General features: G+C 45.1%; 1 protein-coding gene across 14 annotated transcripts in view; it reads right to left on the bottom strand.

The window, feature by feature from the left end:
• Positions 1–23,551, bottom strand: part of PAK3 (p21 (RAC1) activated kinase 3) — a 137,738-nt gene that overhangs the window by 108,108 nt on the left and 6,079 nt on the right. For 10 of the 14 annotated variants that reach the window (XM_042974188.1, XM_042974191.1, XM_042974192.1 and 7 more), the window contains 2 exons: positions 22,835–22,982; positions 1,090–1,291 (listed from right to left, as the gene is read on the bottom strand). In XM_042974188.1, coding sequence (XP_042830122.1) covers positions 1,090–1,264 — 175 coding nt within the window. In that variant the 5' untranslated portion in view covers positions 1,265–1,291; positions 22,835–22,982. Of the gene's footprint in view, positions 1–1,089; positions 1,292–2,047; positions 2,433–7,141; positions 7,224–22,834; positions 22,983–23,551 lie in introns of those variants that run through there. The other 4 variants (XM_042974197.1, XM_042974198.1, XM_042974200.1 and 1 more) reach the window with 3 other exon arrangements.

The raw sequence follows: 23,551 nt of genomic DNA, 5'->3' as shown, positions 1-23,551 counted from the left end.
CTTCAGTGTCTGAAAACATGTCTTTGGAAATCCCTCGTGCATTTTCACAGATCCCTTGCACGGAAAGTGCTTCATCGTTCTTTTGCCGGTCTTCAGTGTAAGGGCTTAACATTTCCGTCTTTTCCATGCTTGGGTCAGCAGGCATAAAGCATCTCTTAAGCGACTCAGGTGTACAAGAGGCAATCCTGGCTCTAAGAAGAGTTTTGGCCTTCTTTACGGTACAAATTGTGGCGTCACTCACACCACAGGACGTGCGACGCTATTTGTTTTACCTTGAAGGAGCAGATCGCGGATGTCCCTTTTCTCTTCTAAAGACACCACCCTGCTTGCCTTTTTGGCTCCTTGCTGGGGTAGTGTACTTGTTTCACTCTCTTCCACCTCAGTAGTCACATTTATAGAAGCCATGTTTAAGTTTACGCTAATTAGCACAACCTGACAACTATCTACTAGAGATTCTATAGCCCTTGGTATTACAAATGGTTTTATGAACACCACATGGATTCATGTCAATATGGTATTGTGATGCTCAGTGCCAATAGGGCTGATCGTGTAGGGGACAAGTGGCACGAGACTGAGGGAGGAAACAAATGGCTCAGAAGTTTCTTTCCACCTTAGGATACAGCCAGAGAGACCATCATGTGGCAACTTGGATTGACTCCTGCATACTCAATTCAGAATTTTCACGGTCGTCATAAAGGTATACAGAAGTAAATCCACCTATACTCAAATTTCCAATAAGGACAACTTCCAGTTAGAAAGGGATTACTGTTAAATTCTCCCCTCTAAGTTATCAGAAAGAAAAGCGCTGTTCATAGATTCAAGACAGTACTGCGGCTATGATTTCCCTTGGCTTAATGCTATGAATTCAATTTTATGTGCAAGGCAAACACGGTAGAAGTGTATTTCCTGTCAACCCACAGTAAGTCAATCAAACATTATCCTCTGACAAAAGGCAACCTCTGAAGATGTCGAGGCAAAGGCCAGGTAGGCCCTGAACAGCTACTGCTCAAGAAATGACTACCCAACAAAGAAAGTGACAAGGAAAGAATAAACTGGCCCCTTTTCAATGCCCGGCCACTGATACTTTACTTTTATCCCCTCCTCCTGGGAAGATAGAGCGAAGCCTGGCTTTCTTATTCTTCTCTTCAGGGGCCATGGGAAGTGGTTTGGAGCTGTGGTTGAGTGCCGAGGAATCTCGGTTGTTACTATTCATTCTCAGCGGGGGAGCTGGGGGTTTCTCTTCGTTATCCAGACTGTCAGACATTTTCAGTTACCACTGATGGCGCAGCTCCTAAAGAACAGGAGGAGAAAACAGGAATTAAGAAAGAAGAGGCCTAAAAGACCCATCTAGTAAAATGGGGGCTCTAACAGCTCAGACACAGAAGCATTGGTCTCATGGCTGCCTCCAGTTTTGTGGGTTTTGTGATGACCATTTTGAGAGGTTTCTTTTCTAGAGGGGAGGGAGCTGCCTCCTGAAAGACCAATGATGTAATTTCCCAGAGAGGAAAGTGAAGGCAGTAATTAATGGCTTTTCAAGATGTAGACACAAACACATAACTTTTCTATACACATAACACAAAACACTTCCTTTTCTCAAAAATGAAACTCTATTTTCTGCCGTCTACTCTTAGCCTTTTAATAAATTATGACCTTCTTTAAAAATTCTACCCAGGGTGCCTGGGTAGCTCAGAGAGTTGGGCGTCTGACTTCCACTCAGGTCATGATCTCACGGTTCGTGCGTTTGAGCCCTGTGTCGTCGGGCTCTATGCTGACAGCTCAGAGCCTGGAGCCTGCTTGGGAGTGTCTCTCTCTCTCTCTCTCTCTCTCTCTCTCTCTCTCCCTTCCCCGATTGTGCTCTCTCTCTAAAAAATAAATGAACATTAAAAACAAGCTAGAAATATTTCTACCTTGACCTTTATGATGGTCAGGAAGCACAACTCCTCAAAGTCTGGAGCTGTCATGGGTTTGGCTGTTGATCTTTAATGGCCCCAAACAATGACCCGTTAGCTGCTCTGACATTGGGATGCTGCTGGCATTGGATTCTTACCTGCATGTACTAGGCTTACAAAACACACTCTACTGTTTTATGTGAAAGAACTGGGGCGTGATCTAGTAGACCTGACAGTTTCAGCAGAGCATGGGTGTAGTGACCGGGGAAACAACACTGCATTTTCAGGTAGCAGGCAGAAGATAAAGCTGAGCCAATGTCACCATGAGCAAAGAGGAGCTAGCTCCAAGGAGAGGACCACTTCCTGAGGAGCCATCATAACATTACGCTGGTCATGCTTTATGTCCTGAAACAAGGAATGAGGGAGTTGGCCTCGGTAAGAGGGCTGTTAAGGGCCGGTCTGGGTTTTAGCAACTTACCCCTGCTCTCAATGTCATTACTCGTTAGCATCTTGTGCTCAGGACGGAATACATTCAGGTTTCATCCCACTGGAAGGTAAAGTGGACTGGAAAAGCATGGGCTCCCCAGCGAAACATTTCGGCTTCTGAGTATTTTCCTATTCTAATTCAAGTCCCTCCACTGGCGACCCAAAGGGACACTCGCCATCTCAAATCACGTGTTAAGAATATCTTCCAAGTGAATCTCCAGTTTGAATACAGGGAAAATCAAATCCCACTGCAACAAAATCTGCGTAAATTCATCAAGTGTTAACTGGCACTAATTTAGGAGCATAAGAGCTCTCCAAAAATGATTTAGCAGATCACTTTCTTCCAACAACATTAATGAGAAATAAGCTATCGTAATTATTTTACACCTTTAGTAGTTACAATGTGTTTGTTATTTTCTTTTTGTTTGTTTTTTTTTTTTACATTTATTTATTTTTGAGAGACAGAGGGAGACAGAGCACAAGTGGGGGAGGGGCAGAGAGAGAAGGAGTCACAGAATCCCAAGCAGGCTCCAGGCTCCGAGCTGTCAGCACAGAGCCCGACGTGGGGCTTGAACCCACAAACAGCGAGATCATGACCTGAGCCAAAGTCGGACGCTCAACCGACTGAGCCACCCAGGCACCCCATGTGTTTGTTATTTTTGGTAATGAATTGTTACATCGTGCCATGTGGAAAATTTTGCAAATTTTACTATGTCCTAAATTTTCTCCAATTTAAGTATTCAAGAATAGGTGAGTACCAATTAATATTTTCTCCAGCTGCACAGGTAACTGCCAGCTAACAATGACTGACCTGATCTTAATTTGGACAACAGATCTCTTTTCTTTCTCTTTGCCTAAGTGTCACGTCTTGCATTATCTTCATGGATTTAAGATTGGTTCTGTATTTTTTCAGCAATCATGATCAGGAAAATAGTAACAAGCGTTTGGTCACCACCAACCACTTGATTAACCTCACATTTTCCTATACAGGCGAAACCACGGCACAAGATAAACTGAAAAACCGTGATATCAAGGATAAAGCAGATTCATAGATACTACTGGCATTAGTACGTACTTCGACTAGTACATAAAACCGGTGTTGATGGGTCTGCATTCCCTCTTACATTTTAAATTTGACCCTTCTAGGGGCGCCTGGGTTGCTCAGTCTGTTAAGCATCTGACTTTGGCTCTGGTCACGACCTTGTGGTTCGAGGTTCGAGCCTCGCATCTGGCTCTGTGCTCAGGCTCAGAGCCCAGGGCCTGCTTTGGATTCTGTATTCCCCCCACCCCCTCTGCATCTCCCCTGCTCACGCTCTGCCTCTCTCTCTCAAAAATGAACATTAAAAAATTGTTTTTAATTTGGCCCTTCTAAATTCACTGTTTCTCCAGAAGAAAAGTGAGTTTAAGACTGACTTCACCAGTGGCATTATTCTGTACCGGACAGGTCCATAGTTTTAATTTAGTCACTGAGAAGAATTTGCCACCAGGAGAAGGCACTGTTTTCTGTGGGGTTTTTTTTTCTGTTTTACTTTTTTGGGCTTCAACATAATGCCTGGATATGGATGGGGTGATTATTACATAAAGCTCAGATATACAAAAGATAGCTTGGTAAAAAAAAAAAAAAAAAAATTGAAAGCCACTGCAGAAAACAAAAACAAAAACAAAAAAACCCTGAGGATTTAAATAGAAATACCTAGAAGATAGGTTTCTGAAAAATGTGTCTCACAGAGAGAGAGAGAGAGAGAGAGAGAGAGAGAGAGAGCGAGAGAGAGAGCGAGAGAGAGAGCGAGAGAGAGAGCTGGGTGATATATATTTTCTGATGACATATTACATAATTTAAGATGATGGAAGTTAGACAAACAGGCATGGCTTCTTTAATTTGATATACAAAGCTGACCTTATATAATAGGGCAACTAAGAGTCTGGGCCCATCAGGGTTCTAGTACACCTACGTAATTCAAAAAAATACTAGGCTCCTTTGTTCTTGATATTTAGGTGTGGCTAACGGAGTGGTGTTTTTTTGTTACTAATTACTCTCTGGCTAGAGACTCAAAAGGTAGGTGCCCTGCTTCTTTTCAAGCTGCCTGATTACTCTGACCTTATTTGACCAGGTATATTTCAGGCTGGGGAAAGAAGGGGTACTTGGGATAGAAAACTCCAACGATGCTCCCCTAGAATATACCAGATATCCCTGGCCAAAATTTCACCACCACATACTTGCTGTGATCCATAACACAGGCATCGTGTGAAGGACCCAGCATATATGGGACACCTTTCTGCTGCGCAGCAATCTGGGATTGTTTTAACGCTATTCAGCTCATCTGGAGACTGCAAGAGGAACCAGAATACACCTTTCACACAGATGGAAAAGAAGTGGAAGGATCTGTGTCTAGTTCCACACTAGAAACGTGGAGCACGAAGCCAATAATCTCTTGGTTTTACTTAGGCATTTCAGATTTGGTATTGCTTGAATTGTCCTGATATTATTTCAGTTCTTTATTACCCTTTCCAATGCAAACCAATCTTCATCTTCTAATTATTCCACAGAATTCTGAGATGGTGACAAAAGAATAGTGAGGAGGCTCTTGTTATCTTTAACTCGCCTTCAAACCAAGTGCTTCGAAGCATGCTTTTAGAAGACCCATGGAGAAAGGGTATGGACCCGTGAGGAAGCTTTGATGTTAATATGTTTGTTTCCCAAGTGGGAAGTGTCTCCGATTATTCCGCAGACGTAGAAGAATGGGGGATTCTATTATGTTATGTTTGTAAACAGTACCAATTTACTAAACCAGGTCCCTCCCCTGAGACAGCTTTCTACAAAGGATACTATTAATGGATTGCTGGTTCAATCTGCCTATGATGTCATTATTTCCAAGATCTTGAAAGAGACTATTTTGTTCAGGGCGGCTGTAGGCTCTATTTCAAGAATTGTACAAAAGCACCATTATTCCCCAGGAACCCAATCAAAACACTGTTTATCTTTAAAGTTTAACTGTTGTCGTTCACTTCTGCAACACAACAGAAACTTGCAAGTGAGTGGCACACTGGATCTAGCCACAGGCCATTCATTTCACTTTTAGAGCTTGGCCCTTAGCATCGTGGAGAGAAAGCAAACTTTAATGGACAACCAGCCACAGTTTATATCTGCTCACAAATTGATTTCATGTTTGGCTATTAGGTTTTTCAGTGAGAATTCAAGTGGCTCCTGCAGATGGTGTATATTTTTGATCCAGCCCTTGGGACTTAATGTGGCTTACCAACGTTCTGTAATTGTAATTGAAATTCATCAGCAATAAGAAATAAGCCTCTTGTTTCATGATAACCAAGGAGCCTGGACACCCCTTTTCCAGAGTACTAGGAATGATTACTTCTCTCTTTCCCTGCCTCCTTATCTTTTTTTCTCTCTCCACTCCACACTCTACCATACCCCACCCCCAAGTGTGAGGGCAGGCCTGCACGGGCAGGCATGTGCTCACAGGCACATACTCAAATACACACACACACACACACACACACACACACACACACACACACTGCACAGCCTTTCAGTGACTTGTGTTTTAACAGAGATTTGGTGGAAAGCATTTTAATCAAGATCCATGGCAACTTTAGATGAAATGATTAGGCATTATAAACAACTGCCATTAATTTCTCATTCCTCAAAAATGCATTCTCTTAATCTGTGCAGGGCCACACTAGACACCCAGAGAATGCTCAGTAGATTAAAAGAGAAAGCCACCAACTTGCAGGTTCTGGGAGTCAACAGGAAAGACAGATGATCAATTATTCTCTAGCTAAGGGGGCCAAGATTCATGCTATGGCATAGGTGTTGAATTAAATACAACCAAAAACGCCCATTGTGCCCATTTGTCATGGGTGCTCTACCCAGGTGTGCGAAGGGTGAGAATCCAGAAGCACTGACCCTACAGTTTTCAAGGCCATCTGTTAAGTCACAAGCAACAGAAATAAATGTTTTCATCAGATCTGGTGCCATCAGAGACAACCCCCATGTCTGTATCATTTTGTCTGCTTTCAAAATCTAAATAACTGTTTATTTGCATATTTCCCCAATGAGAAACACATTAATACTGGCCTCCTTTCAAAAACAAAAGCCCAGGCCAGCAGATGCACAGCCATGATCTAAAAATCCCAGAGGTAAAGTTCCCAAACCACCAGCCACACAGAGTTATGACTACAGATCGGTGAGCACACCAATATTGCTTAATACCCTCTTCGTATCAAACTAGAGGATCTAACACAGAAATGAGACATAGCCTAGGGGAAATTTCCAGGGGGAACTCCCTAACGTTTCTGAAGAATAGGGTTGCAAGACATCTCGAGCTGATCAGATGACAGCCAGACTGACAAGAGCACAGACAAAAGGAGATGGATTTTAGGATCTCAAAAATATAGTAAACAAGTCAAAGAACTCTGTGTTAACACATGTAACAAAACAAGAGAGTATTTCAGATTTCCAGAGTTCAGGAACTCTTTTAAAAATTTTTTTTTACATTTATCCATTTTTGAGAGACCGAGAGAGACAGAGCATGAGCATGGAGGGGCAGAGAGACAGGGAGACACAGAATCGGAAGCAGGCTCAGGCTCCGAGCTGGCAGCACAGAGCCCGACACGGGGCTCGAACCCACGAACTGCGAGATCACAACCTGAGCCAAAGTCGGACGCTTAAACCGACGGAGCCACCCAGGCGCCCCTGGAATTTGGGAATTCTTAACTAACAAAAACTAGATCTATAGGGCAAGAAATACCGAGTTTTTTAGTGGCAGATTCCAGACTTGAAGGTAGTTCATAAATATAGGTTTAACATCAGCCAATGTCTCCTTAGTGATATTGATGCTGGGCTGTTCTTTGTATTCAAGGAGGAGGTTGCTTCTTTTCCTACCAGAAGAATGATGTATATGCTGAATTATCCTTTGGTGGTGGGGAAAAAGGGTTCGAGAGTTACCTGCTGGCTCCTTCCTTGGCTCCCTTGTGAATAAAAAGCACACATTTTCAAGATAGCTAGCTGAGACTCCAGGTATGGACTATGACTGGAAAACAAATTATGCTTTGCTAACCAGCCTACACAGATACTAAACCCACTCATCTTGGACACATTATTAGCAACTGAACCAACCAGCTTATGACTGATAACATGGGATGTGGTGGACTGTTTTTAATCACACACACACACAAAGAAAAATCACCTAGTCTGTCATAAAGGGGACAACGTATTATATAATTTGAAAGACATACTATACATTGCTTTGCATTTCTACAGCCACCTGCATCTGAAGATGTCTAGCGACTTTTCAGAGATTAATTCCCATGATATGCTAGGATGCCGAAAGAGAAGGGAAAGGACATTCATCTCATTTTACAGGGAGAATGAGCCAGATCGGAATCTCCCAGCAGCTCCAAACCCATACTCCTTGCATTCCTAAGCTAGGCGGAGGAGGGACAACCCAACCACTAACTACAGGCAGCCGGATGGGCCCAACTTAGCATATCCATCATCTTGTCTCAAATTGCACATAGTTATTATACATGTCATTCCCCCCACTAGATCATAAGCTCCTTGAGGGTAAGGACCCCTCAGTCATAACTCTATGCTTTCACACCGCCTACCTAGTACGGGGCCGTGTTCCCAGCTGGAGTTAAATATGCACGTCATGTAATAAACAGAACTCTATACATTCTAGGCATTTATTGCAGCTCTGAGTAAGTTTTTCATAATGTTGCAAAAGCCTGTATGCCCACTCAAAGCAGGTCTGAGCCAAGAAGCCATGGTTGGAAGAGCCGGCACCAGCCTAACTGCCAAGCAATTGGGCACCGTGTAGAAGTCAGCTGCCATCTGATTATCAACACCTCTTTTTTTCACTCTACCGATCGGTCATGCCCAAAGAGCTTCCACTCTTATTTGAGCTGAACACTAGCATGGTGAAGAAGGGTGTACCATCCCCATTGTCGACATGAGGGATTTACAGAGAGCATAGGTCGACTTACCCAGGGTCACAAAGTGAAAGAATGCAGACGAGAATCTCAAACTCTTCTCAATTCCCCTTCCATCACACCGATACAACGTGTGGCCAAGTAAACGACCCCCCCGACACGCACGCTCTTCATATAAACACTTCTGCCTTCTCCAAATATTCATAGGGCAGTTCTAGCTTTTTCAGGTCAACACACTTGAGGCCGGTACTTACTGATTTCACCTGCTTTTCTCATCCAAAGACCCAAGGCTAGGTGATTTCCTGACAGAACTCCAACAGGTTTCGTTGGCCAGTGGTACCAATTCTTAGACGGCTTTGTTTTGGAGCTCGTCTGTTCTGGGGCACTCACCAAGGGAACTCTGCTATCAGAGACAGGGGTGTGCTGTTTCAGAGAGCCTCGCCTGGGAGATACCATTACAGTGTGTAATGGAGGGAAGCCATTTCTCAGATCGTTTGATCAGGAGGAACTGAGCTACTTGTTAGGCAGATTTGCAGAAGCAGCCGGACAAGCAAGGGAGGCACTGGCTCTTTTTACAGCCGCCTAGTTTCAATCTTAGATCCTGCAAGAGATAGCTCGCTACTGACATACATACAGGCACAGTCACACAGGATACATTTGTGTTCTCTCTCATACACACAAGCAAATGAGGTCAGTTCTGCTGTGGTCCTGTTCTCTGCTAACATCTTTAATGAGCAACTTCCATTGTTTTCAGCAGGAACTTGACATTAATTACATTCAATAAAGCCAGCATATTATAGTTGCAAATTTCAAAGATAGGTTGCCAACAAGAAAGTGGATACATAGATCCCAGCATCCAGACCTCATACACTGCATATGTCATGTGGCACAAATAGTCCTTTTTCGAGTGGCTTTCTTAAGTTTCTAAATGTATGCAGCACCATACATTAATATTCATTGTGTATGCTGCATGAGCTAATGCCAAGAAAATGCTAATGATCATCTGATGTGTATTTATATTTGCAAACTGATACATTATTACAGGTTTCAGCTTTTCATTTCCAACACTGATGCTTCTAAGAAGAGAGAATAAGATGGGGAAGGAAGAGAGAATAAGATGGGGAAGGAACGGAGGAGAAAATTTTTTAAGCATAAAAAAACCCAAAACTGAGTATCTTGAAAGATGCCTCAAAGTAATGTGTGGGAAAAGGAAAAGAGAAGCAAAACCTAGTAATAAAACATTTCCTAATTCTCAAAACAGAACTTAGTATCCTTGGAAGCATTCGGATGGAAAAAATTAGATGCAAGCGGACAGCCCCAGCGAGCAGGATATGGTAAACCAATGTCTTGAGTCTCTGGGGTTGTAGCTGTTCTCTGTTACTATGCATGGGTGATAATTATACCTTTCCCCTGATCCACTCCAGTGAAAAAGCCACAAATTTCCTCAAATTCGGGCCTAAAAATTCAATTCCCAAATGCGCTAAGGCTTTCTGTATACCAAACAGATGCCTGGATGCTGTTTTCCAACCTGTGTACCATGGCTCATCATTGTAGGTCTTTACACTGCTCTCAACTGCTCTGTCCCCCAAACCGGTTTTCTGCAAGAAGGAGACCATTGTGTATTTGAAGAGGAGAGACACTTGGGTTCAGTTGAGACCTTGGTATCATCTCTAAAGCAGGAATTTAGATCCAGTTGGCAAAGTTTGTATTTTGCCAAAATGAACGAATGAATGAGCGAATGGCATCCTGTCAGAACTGGAGGTCAAAGAACTTGGCCTGGCATAAAACGCTGCCACTCTTTTTCAAGCTTTTGCCCCTTGACCTCAGTTTATGTGTCCACATTTTAAGAAAGCAGAATGTGCATCTCAGCGTCTTACTTGGGGCCCACGGTTAAAGAAGCAGAAATACTACCTATTAAAAAAAAGGGGGGGCTTTCCTCAAATATCGGAGGAAGAATTGGATGCCGTATGGCCTATTTTCCATCTATCCCACTGCACAAATGGTAGATTAACATTCAGTTGGCCGTAGCCTTCTTTGTAGGAATTCTCCATCTCCTACCTCCACCAAAGACCATGTTTTGGTCTTCACAAAACTGGCCACAGGTCTGGGGAAAAGATCATAATCCACCCTAAGAAATTCCTGATCTAAAGGAAGACCTCACCACTGAAAACGCTGGTTTTCCCCACTTACGCAGGCTCATCGCTTACAAGTTGTTGGATCTACCAAGCAGTCTGTCCTCCTTGCTGCCCATGACTCTACTACCTGGCCGTAGCTGCCACTGTCCGCTTATAGAAGATACGGCTCACCACTGGTTCCTGCCGGAACTGATGCCTACTCCAGCATATGTTCGGCTCTGCTTCCTCGGTGCTCACACACACAGAAGAAGAGGACTGTCCTGTGTAGAAGACTTTCTGTGGCCCTGGGAAGCCCCAGGGTTGAGACGACGGGGCCCAGCCCTCACCTCAAAGGAAGGTAGGGCAGCCTGGTAGGAAAGCTGCAGATAAAGCCGAAGCAGAGCTTGGCACAAAGAGCTGGAGTCAGCAGACCAGAAGGGGAATCAGGCAGTAGCTCCTAGATTACTCCTGTGAGCCTGGACTGTGGCCTAGCACACGTTCTGACAAAAACTTGGGTGGGAAAAAGGACTGGAAGGCTCGAGTTCATAATAAATTATATAATTACGCATTATAACTCTGCGTCACACAATGTTTGTCTCAGAGTGCTCTTTCTCCTTTAAGACTGAGCCTAATACCCTTGCCTGCACCCACAGTCATGTCCGCCAATCAACAGCTGGTTTTGGCCTTCAGTGGTTTGTCTCGGCATGCCCTATACTCTTCTGCCCAGCTTAATAATAAGGGTCTACAGGCTATACAGCTGCATAAAGAGAGGACAAGAAAAGATCTTATGCCAGCCGAACATTGCTTCTTATAGGAAAAGAAACGAATTACGTGCAGTCTCCTTGTTAGTTTCTGGTCGACTTTTGTTTCAAAGAATGCTGAGACCAAAACAGAAACCTACTACCCTTGGAGAGGTCAGATTAGATAGTAACTCCAAGAATATGCCTCCGGGGCGCCTGGGTGGCTCAGTCAGTTAAGTATCTGACTTCAGCTCAGGTCATGATCTCATGGTTTGTGAGTTCAAGCCCTGTGTCAGGCTCTGTGCTGACAGCTGGGAGCCGGGAGCCGGGAGCCTGGAGCCTGATTCGGATTCTGTGTCTCCCTCTCTCTCTGCCCCTCCCCTGTTCATGCTCTGTCTCTCTCTCTCACTTAAAAATAAACATTAAAAATTTTAAAAAAAGAGAATGCACCTCTTAAGTAACCCACCTATGCATGCACCCATGTATTCAAACAACAAATAATGATTTAAGCTTATGTGCCAGGCACCATGGCACGCAGTGGAAGGTAAGAGATAGTTAAACGCCTGGTCCCGAGTGAGATTATAGGTTTGAGTGGTGAGCTTCCTCTCTGGATGCATATTATATATGTAAAACATACATGAAATATACAGACAAAAATACAACTACAAAAACAACTATTTTGCATGTGTATTGCCAAATGTAGAGTGGTAAAAAAAAAAAAAAGGAGGGACCATGATCGTTCACAAGAGGGCAAAACTCTTTAACTGACTACTGTCTTACTAGATGAGAAATCAGTGCCAATAATCATACTTCCATGCATAAGGGAAGTGTTTGAAATTGTTCCAAAGAACATCACTGCCTTGCCTTTCATCTCCATGCCACCAACATTCACATGTACCAGGCGCTGTGTCAGGTACAGAGGGTGTATGGAGAGAGATAAAGACCAGTCCCTGTCTTCAAAGAGCTCAGGACAACAGACATGCATAATAGGAAATACAATGCAATGAGACCCTAGGCATAGGAGGTTTTGGAGGGACAGAGAAGAAAGGATAACATGTCCCCAGAGGGGTCAGAGGATACAGCACTTGAGCGGGGTATTGAAGGATGAGGAGGAGTTCACCAGGATGTGAAAAGTGAAAAGCATTAGGTTGGTGTAGGCCATTATTCAACAGCATATTCCAACCAAAAAATACTCCAATCATGCTAGAATAGCTTTCTTAGTTTTAAGCCCCTATTTCTGAACTAAGTGATGCTCGTGCTGTGTAAAAGAGAGAGAACAGATCTCAAACCTCTGAAAGAAAGTAACATGTATGACACTTTAAAGAAGCCAGGCCACTGGCTCCTAGTGAACTACAGAAGAAGAGATACGTATGTTCTGATACACAGCAAATTCTAGAACTGGAACCATATGTGAACAGAGCAGACCTCTTTTGGGGAATGTATTAGGAAGATAATACTTGGAGAAAAAAAAAACCCTTCCTTTCATAGTTCATTTAAGAACTAAGTTGCACCCTCTGTGTCTCTCTCTCTCTGCCCCTCCCCGCCTGTGCTCTCTCTCTCTCACAAGAATAAATAAACATTAAAAAAAAGAAAAAAACAACTAAGTTGTACCCTGTTATGCACCTTTAATTCCAGGTCTTAGTTAGGTCTTTTATAAACCTAAAAGAATTATCTCCAATGAAAAGAAGAGCCGTTCCAGATCTACTTCTGGATCACTCTGTGACCTTGAGGAAATCACTCAATCTTCATAAGTAAATTCATTCTTTCAGCATTTCCAAAGTGTCTGTATAGTCTGTGCCCAAGTAGGCAGAGGATGCTTTGGAAGTACAGTGGAGGAAGGGTAACTCATACTGCCCAGAAGTCAGAGGATCTAGCACTCAAGCTGGGTACTGCAGGATGAGTAGGAGTTCACCAGACTCCAGGGCAAGACATGAACAAGGCACACTCCTTGCCCTTGAAGAGACTTAAAGTGTCATGGGTGTTGGTCATGACAGCTCAGTGCAAGGATGACAACAGGTTGCTACTGAAGGACAGAGTAAGGGACTCTCAAAACCATGAAGGGGGCTTCGTGGAGGACATACACTTGAGCTGAATTAGGGAGGATGTGTCTCAGGCACAAGGAACATTATGTGTTAGGCCCCAGAGGAACTACAGGTCACTTGGCCTGACCATAGTAAAGAAGAGGGACGGGAAAAAATAAGATCAGTAGAGATGAAACGAAGAAGGGTTTTGTATGCCTTTTTCTGGGGTTTGGACTCTTCCTGTTAAGATAAAGAGGTTTCAAGTGGCGGTGGTGGGGGCACGGTTAGCTGTGAATTTTGGAATTATTACTTGGGTGACAGGGTAGCAAGATGTCTAAGGTTGAAGACTCGGGGGAATTTTTCCCCATGGGGTGGGATGTTCCAGGTAGCAACATGGAAATAATCTCTTCTCTGGAAGAGACAACACTGAGAAGGTGAGCTGGGGGAGAAGGAAGCACAGGCAACAGGGGATTAGCAAGACAGGAGACAGGAGAAGAGACGTTTCAAGAGGGGCCTCTGTTTTTGACCCAAGATGGCAGGGATGTTAGGCCCGGTGGGATTAACTGGTCTCAGGACCCTGAATGGAAATACATTTCTATCCCAAAAGGCCCCAAAGGATGTGGGAGATAAAATTCTTTTTTTTTCAGTCTTTAGGGGTTTTTCCAGGTTTACAGAGGTATAATTGACAAATAAAAACTGCCAAGGTATACTGTGTGATGTATGTATACACTGTGAAATGGTTATCAATGGTTAACTGATATATCCACCACCTTACACAGTTACTTTTTTTGGTGTGGTGAGAACACACAACATCTACTCTCTTAGATTTCACAATCCAGTATTATTAACTGTAGTCACCATGCTGTATATTAGGTCCCCAGTTTAACCTTTTTAGCTTTTGTTTTGGATTCCAACTAGAACTGTGTGTCACTTTCTGTTTTGTCTGGCTTTTGTTCATTTGTTTTTTGGGGGTCTTTTTAAACAAGAGTTGGGGTGCCTGGGTGGTTCAGTCGGCTAAGTGTTCAACTCTTGGTTTTGGCTCAGGTCACGATCCTATGGTTTGTGAGATTGAGCCCCACGTCGGGCTCTGCACTGACAGCATGGAGCCTGCTTGGGATTCTCTCTCCATCTTTCTGCCCCTCCCCTACTCACACTCTTTCTCTCTCTCTCTGAAAATGAATGAATGAATGAATGAATGAATGAATAAATAAATAAATAAATAAATAAATAAATAAATAAATAAAATAAGACTAAACAATTAGCTTAGAATGGTGGAAAAAATACTAGCCAAGCTGGCAGACTGATAACAAATACAATTATGTTGGGGGCCCTTCATATTAGCAGCCATGAAAGCACCAGTATTAATCATATTCCCACAAGAATAATAAGGACAAATTGTTCTGTTTTTGGCCAATATGACACTATTTGTGAGTTTCAGAGAAAATACATTTCAATTCTTATATAAACTTTACAAACAAACATAAAAATTCTACAAAAACCAATAAGTATCTACAGATGGATCTCGAATGTGTAACTTTTGCAAAAGTCAACATACAAAAAAAAGAGAACACAGTGACACGTTGTATGTCTCAGCAAAGATTAAACTAGGACTATCTAGTGGGAAGCAACACAAATATCTACCCATCTCAACTTTGAGAGCTATAAATCACATAGCAAGTAATAAAAAGCCGGAGGGAACATCCATTCATAGGTGGTGGAAAAAATCTCTCTAGCTATCTGGCCCTCTCAACAGAGATGCCAAGATGAAAGACGATAAATACAAACACGACAGCTGTTCTACCATGTTCATCTGGCCCCATGAAATGGTTCAGCGGAGAACTGGACATGTGGGGCTGCAGATATTAATTTAAAGACCATCGGCATGGGAGCAGGTACAAGTGCCCAGGAAGAGTACAGAATGAGAGGGAAGAAAAGGCTTCTGGGGAACACCAACATTTAGGGGCTCCAAGAGGAAAAGGAACCAGAGATCCCTGAGGAATGTGGTTAAAGAAATGGAAAACTGGGTATAAGACATCCCAGAAGCCAAGATAAGAGTACTTCACTTTGAGTATGGCTATGAGGCAATCAATCAACCAATCAATCCTACACAAAGGTCAAAAGCCCTCCACTTTGGGTCCTCCCACGTTCTCCCTAGAGTTTACTAAGGTTGATGTCAATGTGTAACTTTTGCAAAAGTCAACACACAAAGAAAAACCACATTGACACGTTGTATGTCTCAGCAAAAATTAAACTAGGAATATCTAGTGGGAAGCAACACAAATATCTACGCATCTCGACTTTGACAGCTATAAACCACGTAAATTTTCACGTCAAGAGAAACAGCCAAGTGGCACCCGAGGTCTGTGGATGTGCTTCAGAAGGTTTTAAGAAATCCCAGACTCTGGGGGCACCTGGGTGGCTCAGTCAGTTAACTGTCTGACTCTTGGTGTCGGCTCAGGTCACGATCTCAGTCTCCTGAGTTTGAGCCCCACGTTGGGCTCTGCGCTGACAGTGCAGAGCCTGTTTGGGATTATCTGTCTCCCCCCTCTCTGCCCTTCCCCCGCTTGCATTCTCTCACTGTCTCAATCTCTCAGGAATAATAAGTAAACATTAAAAAACTGTTAAAAAAAAAAAAAAGAAATCCCAGACACTGAATATCTGGTGTTACTTGAGCAGAATGAACAAAACCACATGGCGTGCCTGGAGAAAGATTTTCCTTTTGGTGGTCAGTAGTGTCACTGTGGCCACACATCACTCAGCCTTTCTGCAAAGGGTGCTCTTATGAGGTCACATTTGTTGCACTCTTGCAACCATGTTGGACGTTGTACAGGATGCAAAGAAATACAATGTGATAGCAGAAAAAGCGTAACTAGTGTTCACATTTTTCCCCCATAAGGATTAAGCTCAGTTCGAACAGCTCTAATTTGCTGACTGTAGCCCCCAGAGGCTTTGCCAAGCAAAGATGCAAATGGTCAGTGTGGACTGGTACCATCTCAGCCTAGTACTGCTGCTAACGAGCTTCATGACCTTGGATACATCCCTTGGCCCCTCTGAACCTATTTCCTCATGTACAAGAGGGGACTACCTCCACTAAGACGTTGTGAGAGTCAAATAACTCACATGTGGGAAATGTGTGGAAGCGACTCAAGATAGTCTACCAACAGAAGAAGTTTACAGTTACTACCACAGACCTCACGAGCCATAAACCAAATCGCCAGCAATCATTGAGATCTTCTGCCCCAGGCACTCTGGTAAGAGTTATTCTTGTACAAGTTCACGTAACTTGCATAACCACATTAGGCATTCGTATTTCCACTTTGCAGAAGAAACTGACCTCCAGTCACCTGCTGAGGTTGTAGAGGGGAAAAGTAAGCTTACAATCCCGTCTGTGGGACTCCAAAGCCCACGCTCCAATTTACGCTTCCTCGATCACACAACGGTTTCACGTGGTATGACATGTTCTCAGTTACTCACAGCCTTTGCGTGGACATGAATGTTCCTAGGGCTTCACAGTGGACTGTGTCTTCACTGTGGGGTTTGGGACCAAAGCCTGGAAATGGGCAGACCCTCTACCCACAAAGCAGACATTTCAGCGTTAGAATCAAGGGCAGAGTGATGTCTGCAGTTAGAGAGCAGGCTTCCAGCTCCGCCGGGATCAGGAGTCTCTCCTAGTCCTCTCTCTCAAGTTTCTATACCAGAAATGAAGGGGACATCACTGAGGACTCCATGCTGTCAAGGGGAGAGTTGTAGGGCTCAAGGGGACATGGACATGAGCCAGAGACATTGTTGTGGCGGCCAGGTACGCATGTTCCGGAATGATAAAGGAATGGAGGCAACTCTCTATAGATTAATTCTATTTGTCACTCCTCTTCTCAAATGGGGATGAGCACTGACTCCTAGCTTGTGGTTAAGCAGAACTAGAAGGAAAGCAGGCAACAAGTCCCACGAAAATCAGGTCCTTGGCTGCAAAGAACCATCCTCTGTCTCTGTTCTCTCAGGGTTCTGTCCTTTTGATGGCACCTACCTCAAAGGGCTGTGGTGAGGATAATAAAATCATTTGTTGAGTACTTCCTGTAGGTCAGACATTGTGCTAAATATTTTCATATGTTATCTTATTTCACACTCATAACAACTCAGTGAGGTAGAGGCTATTAGTGTCACTCCCATTTTACGGATGAGGAAACTGAGGCTTAAGAGGGATAAGTAATTGACTCAAATAAGGTTCTGCAGCTAGGAGGTGGCCAAACTGGGATCCAAATGTTCGTCTGCTGACTTCAGAGCTGGGGCTCCCGATTCCTCCATCATAATGGATGAATGGGTCATTAACTGTTTTTAAAAGTATAAAATACATCAATGCAAAGGGGTGGGTCTACGCACTGAGCACTACTCAGTGCATTCAAGTGAATTCAGGCAAGTGCATTTTTTTCCTTCCTAAAATTCACCCAGTCCCGTAAAATTATGTAAATTTCTTCTGGGGACACTCAGCGTTATCGACAGAAACGATCAAATGTAAATTTGCCAGGCTACTTCTCTAAAGCCATCTCTTGGAGGAGGTGGCAGCTAAATTTTAACTAAGTACAAAATTTCTGTTAAGGTCTACAGTTCACTTTCCTTCCTCTACCTTAGGCACAGTGACAAAGGGCTCTGTCACACACAATCGTCCGGAAAGACAGCGTATCTCTGTGCTAAGCAAGAGCTCTACGAGGAGGTTTGCTTTGGGAAATGACTTCCCTAAATCCTGGCTGCTGTTCCCAACCACTCCTGGGCCCTCAAGGCCTTGGGAGCTTGAAGACCACTGGGTTACATGATAAAGATTCCTGCAATCCCATGTTTGAAGACTGTGGCCTGGTGATACCCTTGTCTGGTGACTTCATCTTTCCCACTGGAATGCAAGTACCTCAAGGGCAGAGTACGTTTCTTTCTTCCATCTGAATCTCCTTCTGGGTCTAGCACTATATAGGGTCCATAGCAAATTCTCAGTCTAAGCTGGTAATGCCATGAGAATTCTGGGATTGAGGAAGAGGGGCACTGGATCTGTTCTGACATGTTGGTGTCCACCTACTTCTTTCAGTTTCTTAATGAAGTTTCACAAGTAGCTGCTCTGGGCCTGGCATCATGCCAGGCATTGGGAATCCAAAATAAGTAAGATGATGTGGTCTCTGCTTCCCAAGAAAGTCTCAATCTAATCTCAGGTGTACAGGATAGTACGAGGTATTCCAGAATGAAGGCTTCTTTCCCCATGGTGCCAGAATCCATATTGAATGGCAGCTTGGACACACTTTGCTCCGGAGAGATTTCAGCAGGGGAAGCCATGGACTCAGGAGGGTCCTACAAGGTGCCTCATGCTTCTAAATCTCTGGTTGGGAACTAGGGGTGGCACAGGACTCTGGCACCAAGCTCATCTACTGGTTCACTCCTGGGAATTGTGCTTCTTTTTACCCTCTTGCAGGGAAATCTACAGTCTGTCTGGAGTGCAAGGAAGTTTCTTCAGCTTGCCTTTATCCACGCCTACTGAGAAATTTCCTCTGTTAACTTGTTAGTAACAGCTGTTGAAATTCCAATGGGGTCTATGTATGCACATGCACGCTCAACAGAAATTTCTTTTATCATCCAGCTAACTCATTAACCTTTCCTTTCTCTTGCTTGAATACCATGTCCCAGGGTTGGCAGGGTAAAAGCATACCTAGGCTACATGAGAGGTGCCTACTGTAATCAGCATGGACTTCTAGATCACAGGCATATAAAATCACAGACACATACTTTTGCCTAGGAAACCACTGGGCATGCATAAGGAAACACATTCTTTACCCTCCCTTCCCCTTGGGAGAGAAAGGAGTTCACACATTAAGCCATAAATTTCCAGAAAATAAGCCATGTAACCTCCCACCCTGTTTGGGTAGACTGGCTGAGCCTCTCTATTAGAGAGGATTTCTGTAAAAGAAAATTATGGCAAAAGGATATAAAATTTGATCTGTGGGTTTGAGCTTTTACTTTTTAACCCTAGATATCAATTCCACTCCTTTCTGCTCTAGAAAGATCTAGTCCCACTGGTACCCTGGCTCAGACCAACACTTTTCCTGTGGCCACAGGTTGCTGAAAAACCTTCCATAGCAGGGGAGAGGAGAACATTAGTGGTAAGTAGGAAAAAAAGTGACAACCGTGATCACGAGCTACCTGCAGTGGGGGTGTGTTACAGTGTGCGTGTGTCAGTGAGAAAGTGTGTGACTGTGGCCATATCAGTGTGGGGGCACGTATAAGAGTTTGGGAATGGGTGGGAGTGTGGGGGAGGGCGGGGTCACTACACGCACAGGTGAATCACAGACATGCATGAGTCGGATCATCTCAGTGAGGCAGTGCAGGTCAATGTCAGGGTGAGTATGGTGTCGGGGCGACTGGCCCGTGTGAGAGTCCAAGGAAGAGTACGTGGCAGTTCAGGCGAGTACGCTGAGCTAGAATCGACGTATTTAAGCATCAGTGACTGCACGGGCACGCAGACCAGCGTGAGCAAGTGTGTCAACCTAAGGGTCGACGTTGCAGAGTGGATGTGAGCGTGAGTGAGCGTGACTCTGCACGGCCATTCGTGGGGTCCGTAGCTGCCTGCGTGTGAGCGCATGAACGTACTTATGGGCACTGACAAGCGGCAGTATGAACCGCGTGGGCTGGCCTGGTGTGCGCCCGCGTAAGCGCAGGTCAATGACTGCATAGGACGCTATCTGCGTACTGGTGCGAATGCGTGTAGCAACGTAGGCGGTGGGACGGCACGATAGTACGGGAGTGAGAATGCGAGTGTGCGGCAAGTGGGACGGTGCCGCTGTGAATATGGGTAATGCAGAAATGGCAGTTAGAGGGTGAAAGGGTGTACATGTGAGCGTAGGGGAGTGAGTGTGTGCCTGTGTGCCGATGGTGACGTGCGGGAGCGTAGGATGTTGAGCGTATTGCCGTGAATGTGACGATATGTGAAAACGTGCAAACGGCGGCATATCAGCACGGGTGGGCCGTAAGTGTGACCGTGTGTTCACACCAGCTTGCACGAGTACTGCATGTGAGTGGGCATATGGGGGTGTGCGTCCTTGCGGCTGCACGCGTGTGGCCATGTTTGCACGCGAGGGCAGGGCGACACGCGTCGGCGAAAGTGGCCGAGTTTACCAAAACTGAGTGGGGGTGTCCACATTGGAGGTTGTATACCTGTGAGTTTGAAGTGGGCAACCGGGTCTCAGTGTGAAGGTGAGAGAATGAGCGTGAATGTGTGTCAAAAGGAGCGTGTTTCCACGTGCAAGTGTGATTCTGCGTGAATGTGTCAGAGAAGGGGAGGCTGGGCCGGTGCCGAGCAGGAGTCCAAAAGCACCTAATCCTGAGTGTAAGACTGTAAGGAGGCACAAAAGCAGAAACGGTGAGACCACCTTTACGGTATGAGCATGCATACGTGTGTGTGTGTGTGCCCCTGTGAGGAGCTGTGAGTTGTCTAAGTGTATTACTGTGAGGATGAAATAGTGACAGGGCGAATGCGTTAGAGTGCATAAAACTTGGATACATATGGCTGTATGAGAAATGGGCAGGGGACAGTCAATGTAGGTCTGTGTGTAGACCGTGTGTGAGTGTGGAGGAACTGGAAGGTTGAACGTGATTCTATCACCTGTGTGGACATGAGCGAGAAGGCGTGACTGTGAGCGTGCAAGAACGTAAGAAAACGTAAAGGTGTGGGTGCGTGAGAACGTGTGGCCGGGGTGTAGGGCAAGTGGGAGTGCGTCAGCATGAGAATGTGAGTATATAAATGAGTGTGGTAGCAGGAGTGAACCTGTGTGTAGTATGTTTGTAAATACGACTGTGAGTGAGGGTGAGGGGGTGGGAGTGATCATCCCCACGAACATGTCCAGTGTGAACAGTGTGAGTCAAGGAGGCATAAGGACTGTGTGAATGTCCAAGAGTACATCAGTATGCTTATATGAGAGAGAGACAGAGAAAGACAGAGCACTCAAGAGTACCAACATCATTTGGGTTGCTGAGACACTCTCGAGAAAGTGTCTTTCCTCCCAAAGCCACAGCACGTATCCAGTTACAGGCAAGTTATGTAGCCCCTTCTCAACCTCTGTCTCCTCCTCGTGGGTAGGACAATGATTCTAGTACCTACCTTGAGCTAGTATCACTTTTATAATCAGGAGCAAAAAGAGTAACTATTAGAAAACAAATACCTACCTTGCAGAATTACTGGGAGATCAAATGGTCTCATGCAAATAAAATGCCTAGCACAGGGCTCACAACAGTAGACGATAAATACAAATTATTATTGTAGCTGTCACAGAACACCCAGGAGAGACCCTGGGGGCTTGCTTCTTACTTTAGTGAGTTCTAGTTACCTTCTGTCGCTCCAGGTCTATAGAGGATCCCCTACCGCGGCATCTCTAGAAAGCTGAATACATCAGTATCGGCAAAAGGCTGTAATTTCACACCCTCCATTTCCCGGCCGAAACTCTGGAGCTTCCCCCTCATGAGAAGGCATCACAGAAACACCTGCCACTGGGCTGCACTTTGCCTTTGTCCTGTAGGCCCAGGGCAGGCAGGCTCAGTGGGAAAGAGACTGGCCCTGCATTTTCCCTATTGGTTTTCTGTTTCATTTCTTTTTCTTGTTGGGGGCTTTCTAGTTTCGTTGGTTTGGTTGCTTTTGACTTGGGCATGTTGAGAGACGGCTAGGTAGCTGACAAAGAGACAGATACAAGGCCAGACAAAGAGAGGGACAGGTAGCTGGACGGCAGCATATGGCAACATAAGGCCAGATGGAACAGCTGACAGAGGAAGGCATAATGGCCGCCCAACAGGAAAAGGGGTAGATGATCAGAGGCAGGCCAAGGAACCTGAAAGATGTGGAGAGGGCGAGTGGGGCGCCAGTCAAAAGTCTGACAGGGGAATGGTCAGTCGCACTTGTGAGAGAGACTAGAAGCCTGTGAAATCTAGTGCCCACACGTAGTTTGTAGTCTAACCTACCTGCCAAGACGAATACTCCAGAAACCGTGCAAGAATTACTTAAGGCAGTAGAGAAGCAAGGGCCACACTACATACTACAGACTCAAGTGTCGTTGGAGAGCTGGGGGAGAAAGCGTTCCGATTGGCTGGGAAGGCAGAGGGAAGGTTCTGGAAAGTTTACACCCGCCAGGCCCAGAAGCTGGGATAGATGGGGTTGGGGTACACTCTGACCAGGAAGGTAAAATCTAAGTTGTGGAGGAGAAATTACAGGAGCTGATTGGTCACTTAGTGGCATGTGGCTTAAATGCCACCCTGACATCAGGAAAGCAGGAAGAAAGGAATCGGCAGCTTGATGGGAAGCGTGTCTGTGGTTCTGCTGAAGCTCTTTGGTGGAGCTTGAGCATTTGCAACGGACTTGGCAATGACTGCTAGGTTATTTCTCCTCCTCACCCTACAATGTAGGTCAAGGCTGTCATTCCTATCCACATTAGAGATGGGCGAACCAAGAAACCAAGGGCAGTCATAAGGGCCACAATCCCCCAGGAAGGAGGGGCTGTGCCCTGAGGCCTGGCTCTGAGGTGGGGTCAGGGTCTTTCATACTGGGAGCTCTGGTGGAAAGGTGGCATTTACCTGGACTTGGAGATCCCTAACTCCCTGCCCTGGAGTCCATTACTCACCTCTCACCGCCACTCCCGCAGGACCTCAGCACAGGTGGGCGCTGCCCATGAGAAGGGGCCGGGCTGCCTTCAGCTCCGATGGACTGGGTGCTGGGCACACCAGTTGCCACAAGATGCAAGGACTCAGCTGCTCTTTCTTGGGGGAAACCTGCCAAGAGAAGCATCGTGGGGGTGCAGGAACCTCTTTCTCCACCTGCTACGAGTCCCTCAGCCAACCCCCACAAACGTCACACTCACACAACAATGGATTTCAGAAAACCCCTTGAGAAGGCAGAGAATCAGACAGGGGAGAAAGCATTAAAAAAAAAAAAAGAAAAAAAGGCACTGTTGTGTCAGAGTCCAGAAAGGGCACTGAAGTGCGAGCTTCAAGTTGAGACCTGCTGTCCTTTCACCACTCTGGATCTGCTTGCTAGCTCATGGAAAAGACCGGCCCTAGTCACCGTGGACGTGTGTCCTCGGGAGGAATAGATCAAACAGGACGGATGTGAAGTATTTGCATTTTCGCAGGGGGTGGTATTGTCCGGCGTACTACAGAAACCTGAAAGATGACGGCAAATGCAGGTTGGCTCTGCGGATACCTGAGCTTCCTGAGGACCCGGCAATACTGATGCTGTCGATTTCACTTCCGTTGCTGTTTCCGGAGGCCTATTTCATGCCTCAAGTCCAAGTCTCCACCTCTGTGTCCTTCCCTTCTCAGCGACCTCCTTCACTGCCTTG

The sequence above is a fragment of the Panthera tigris genome, chromosome X, assembly GCF_018350195.1.
Source record: "Panthera tigris isolate Pti1 chromosome X, P.tigris_Pti1_mat1.1, whole genome shotgun sequence".
NCBI lineage: Eukaryota > Metazoa > Chordata > Mammalia > Carnivora > Felidae > Panthera > Panthera tigris.
This window is presented reverse-complemented; position numbering and strand designations above follow the sequence as displayed.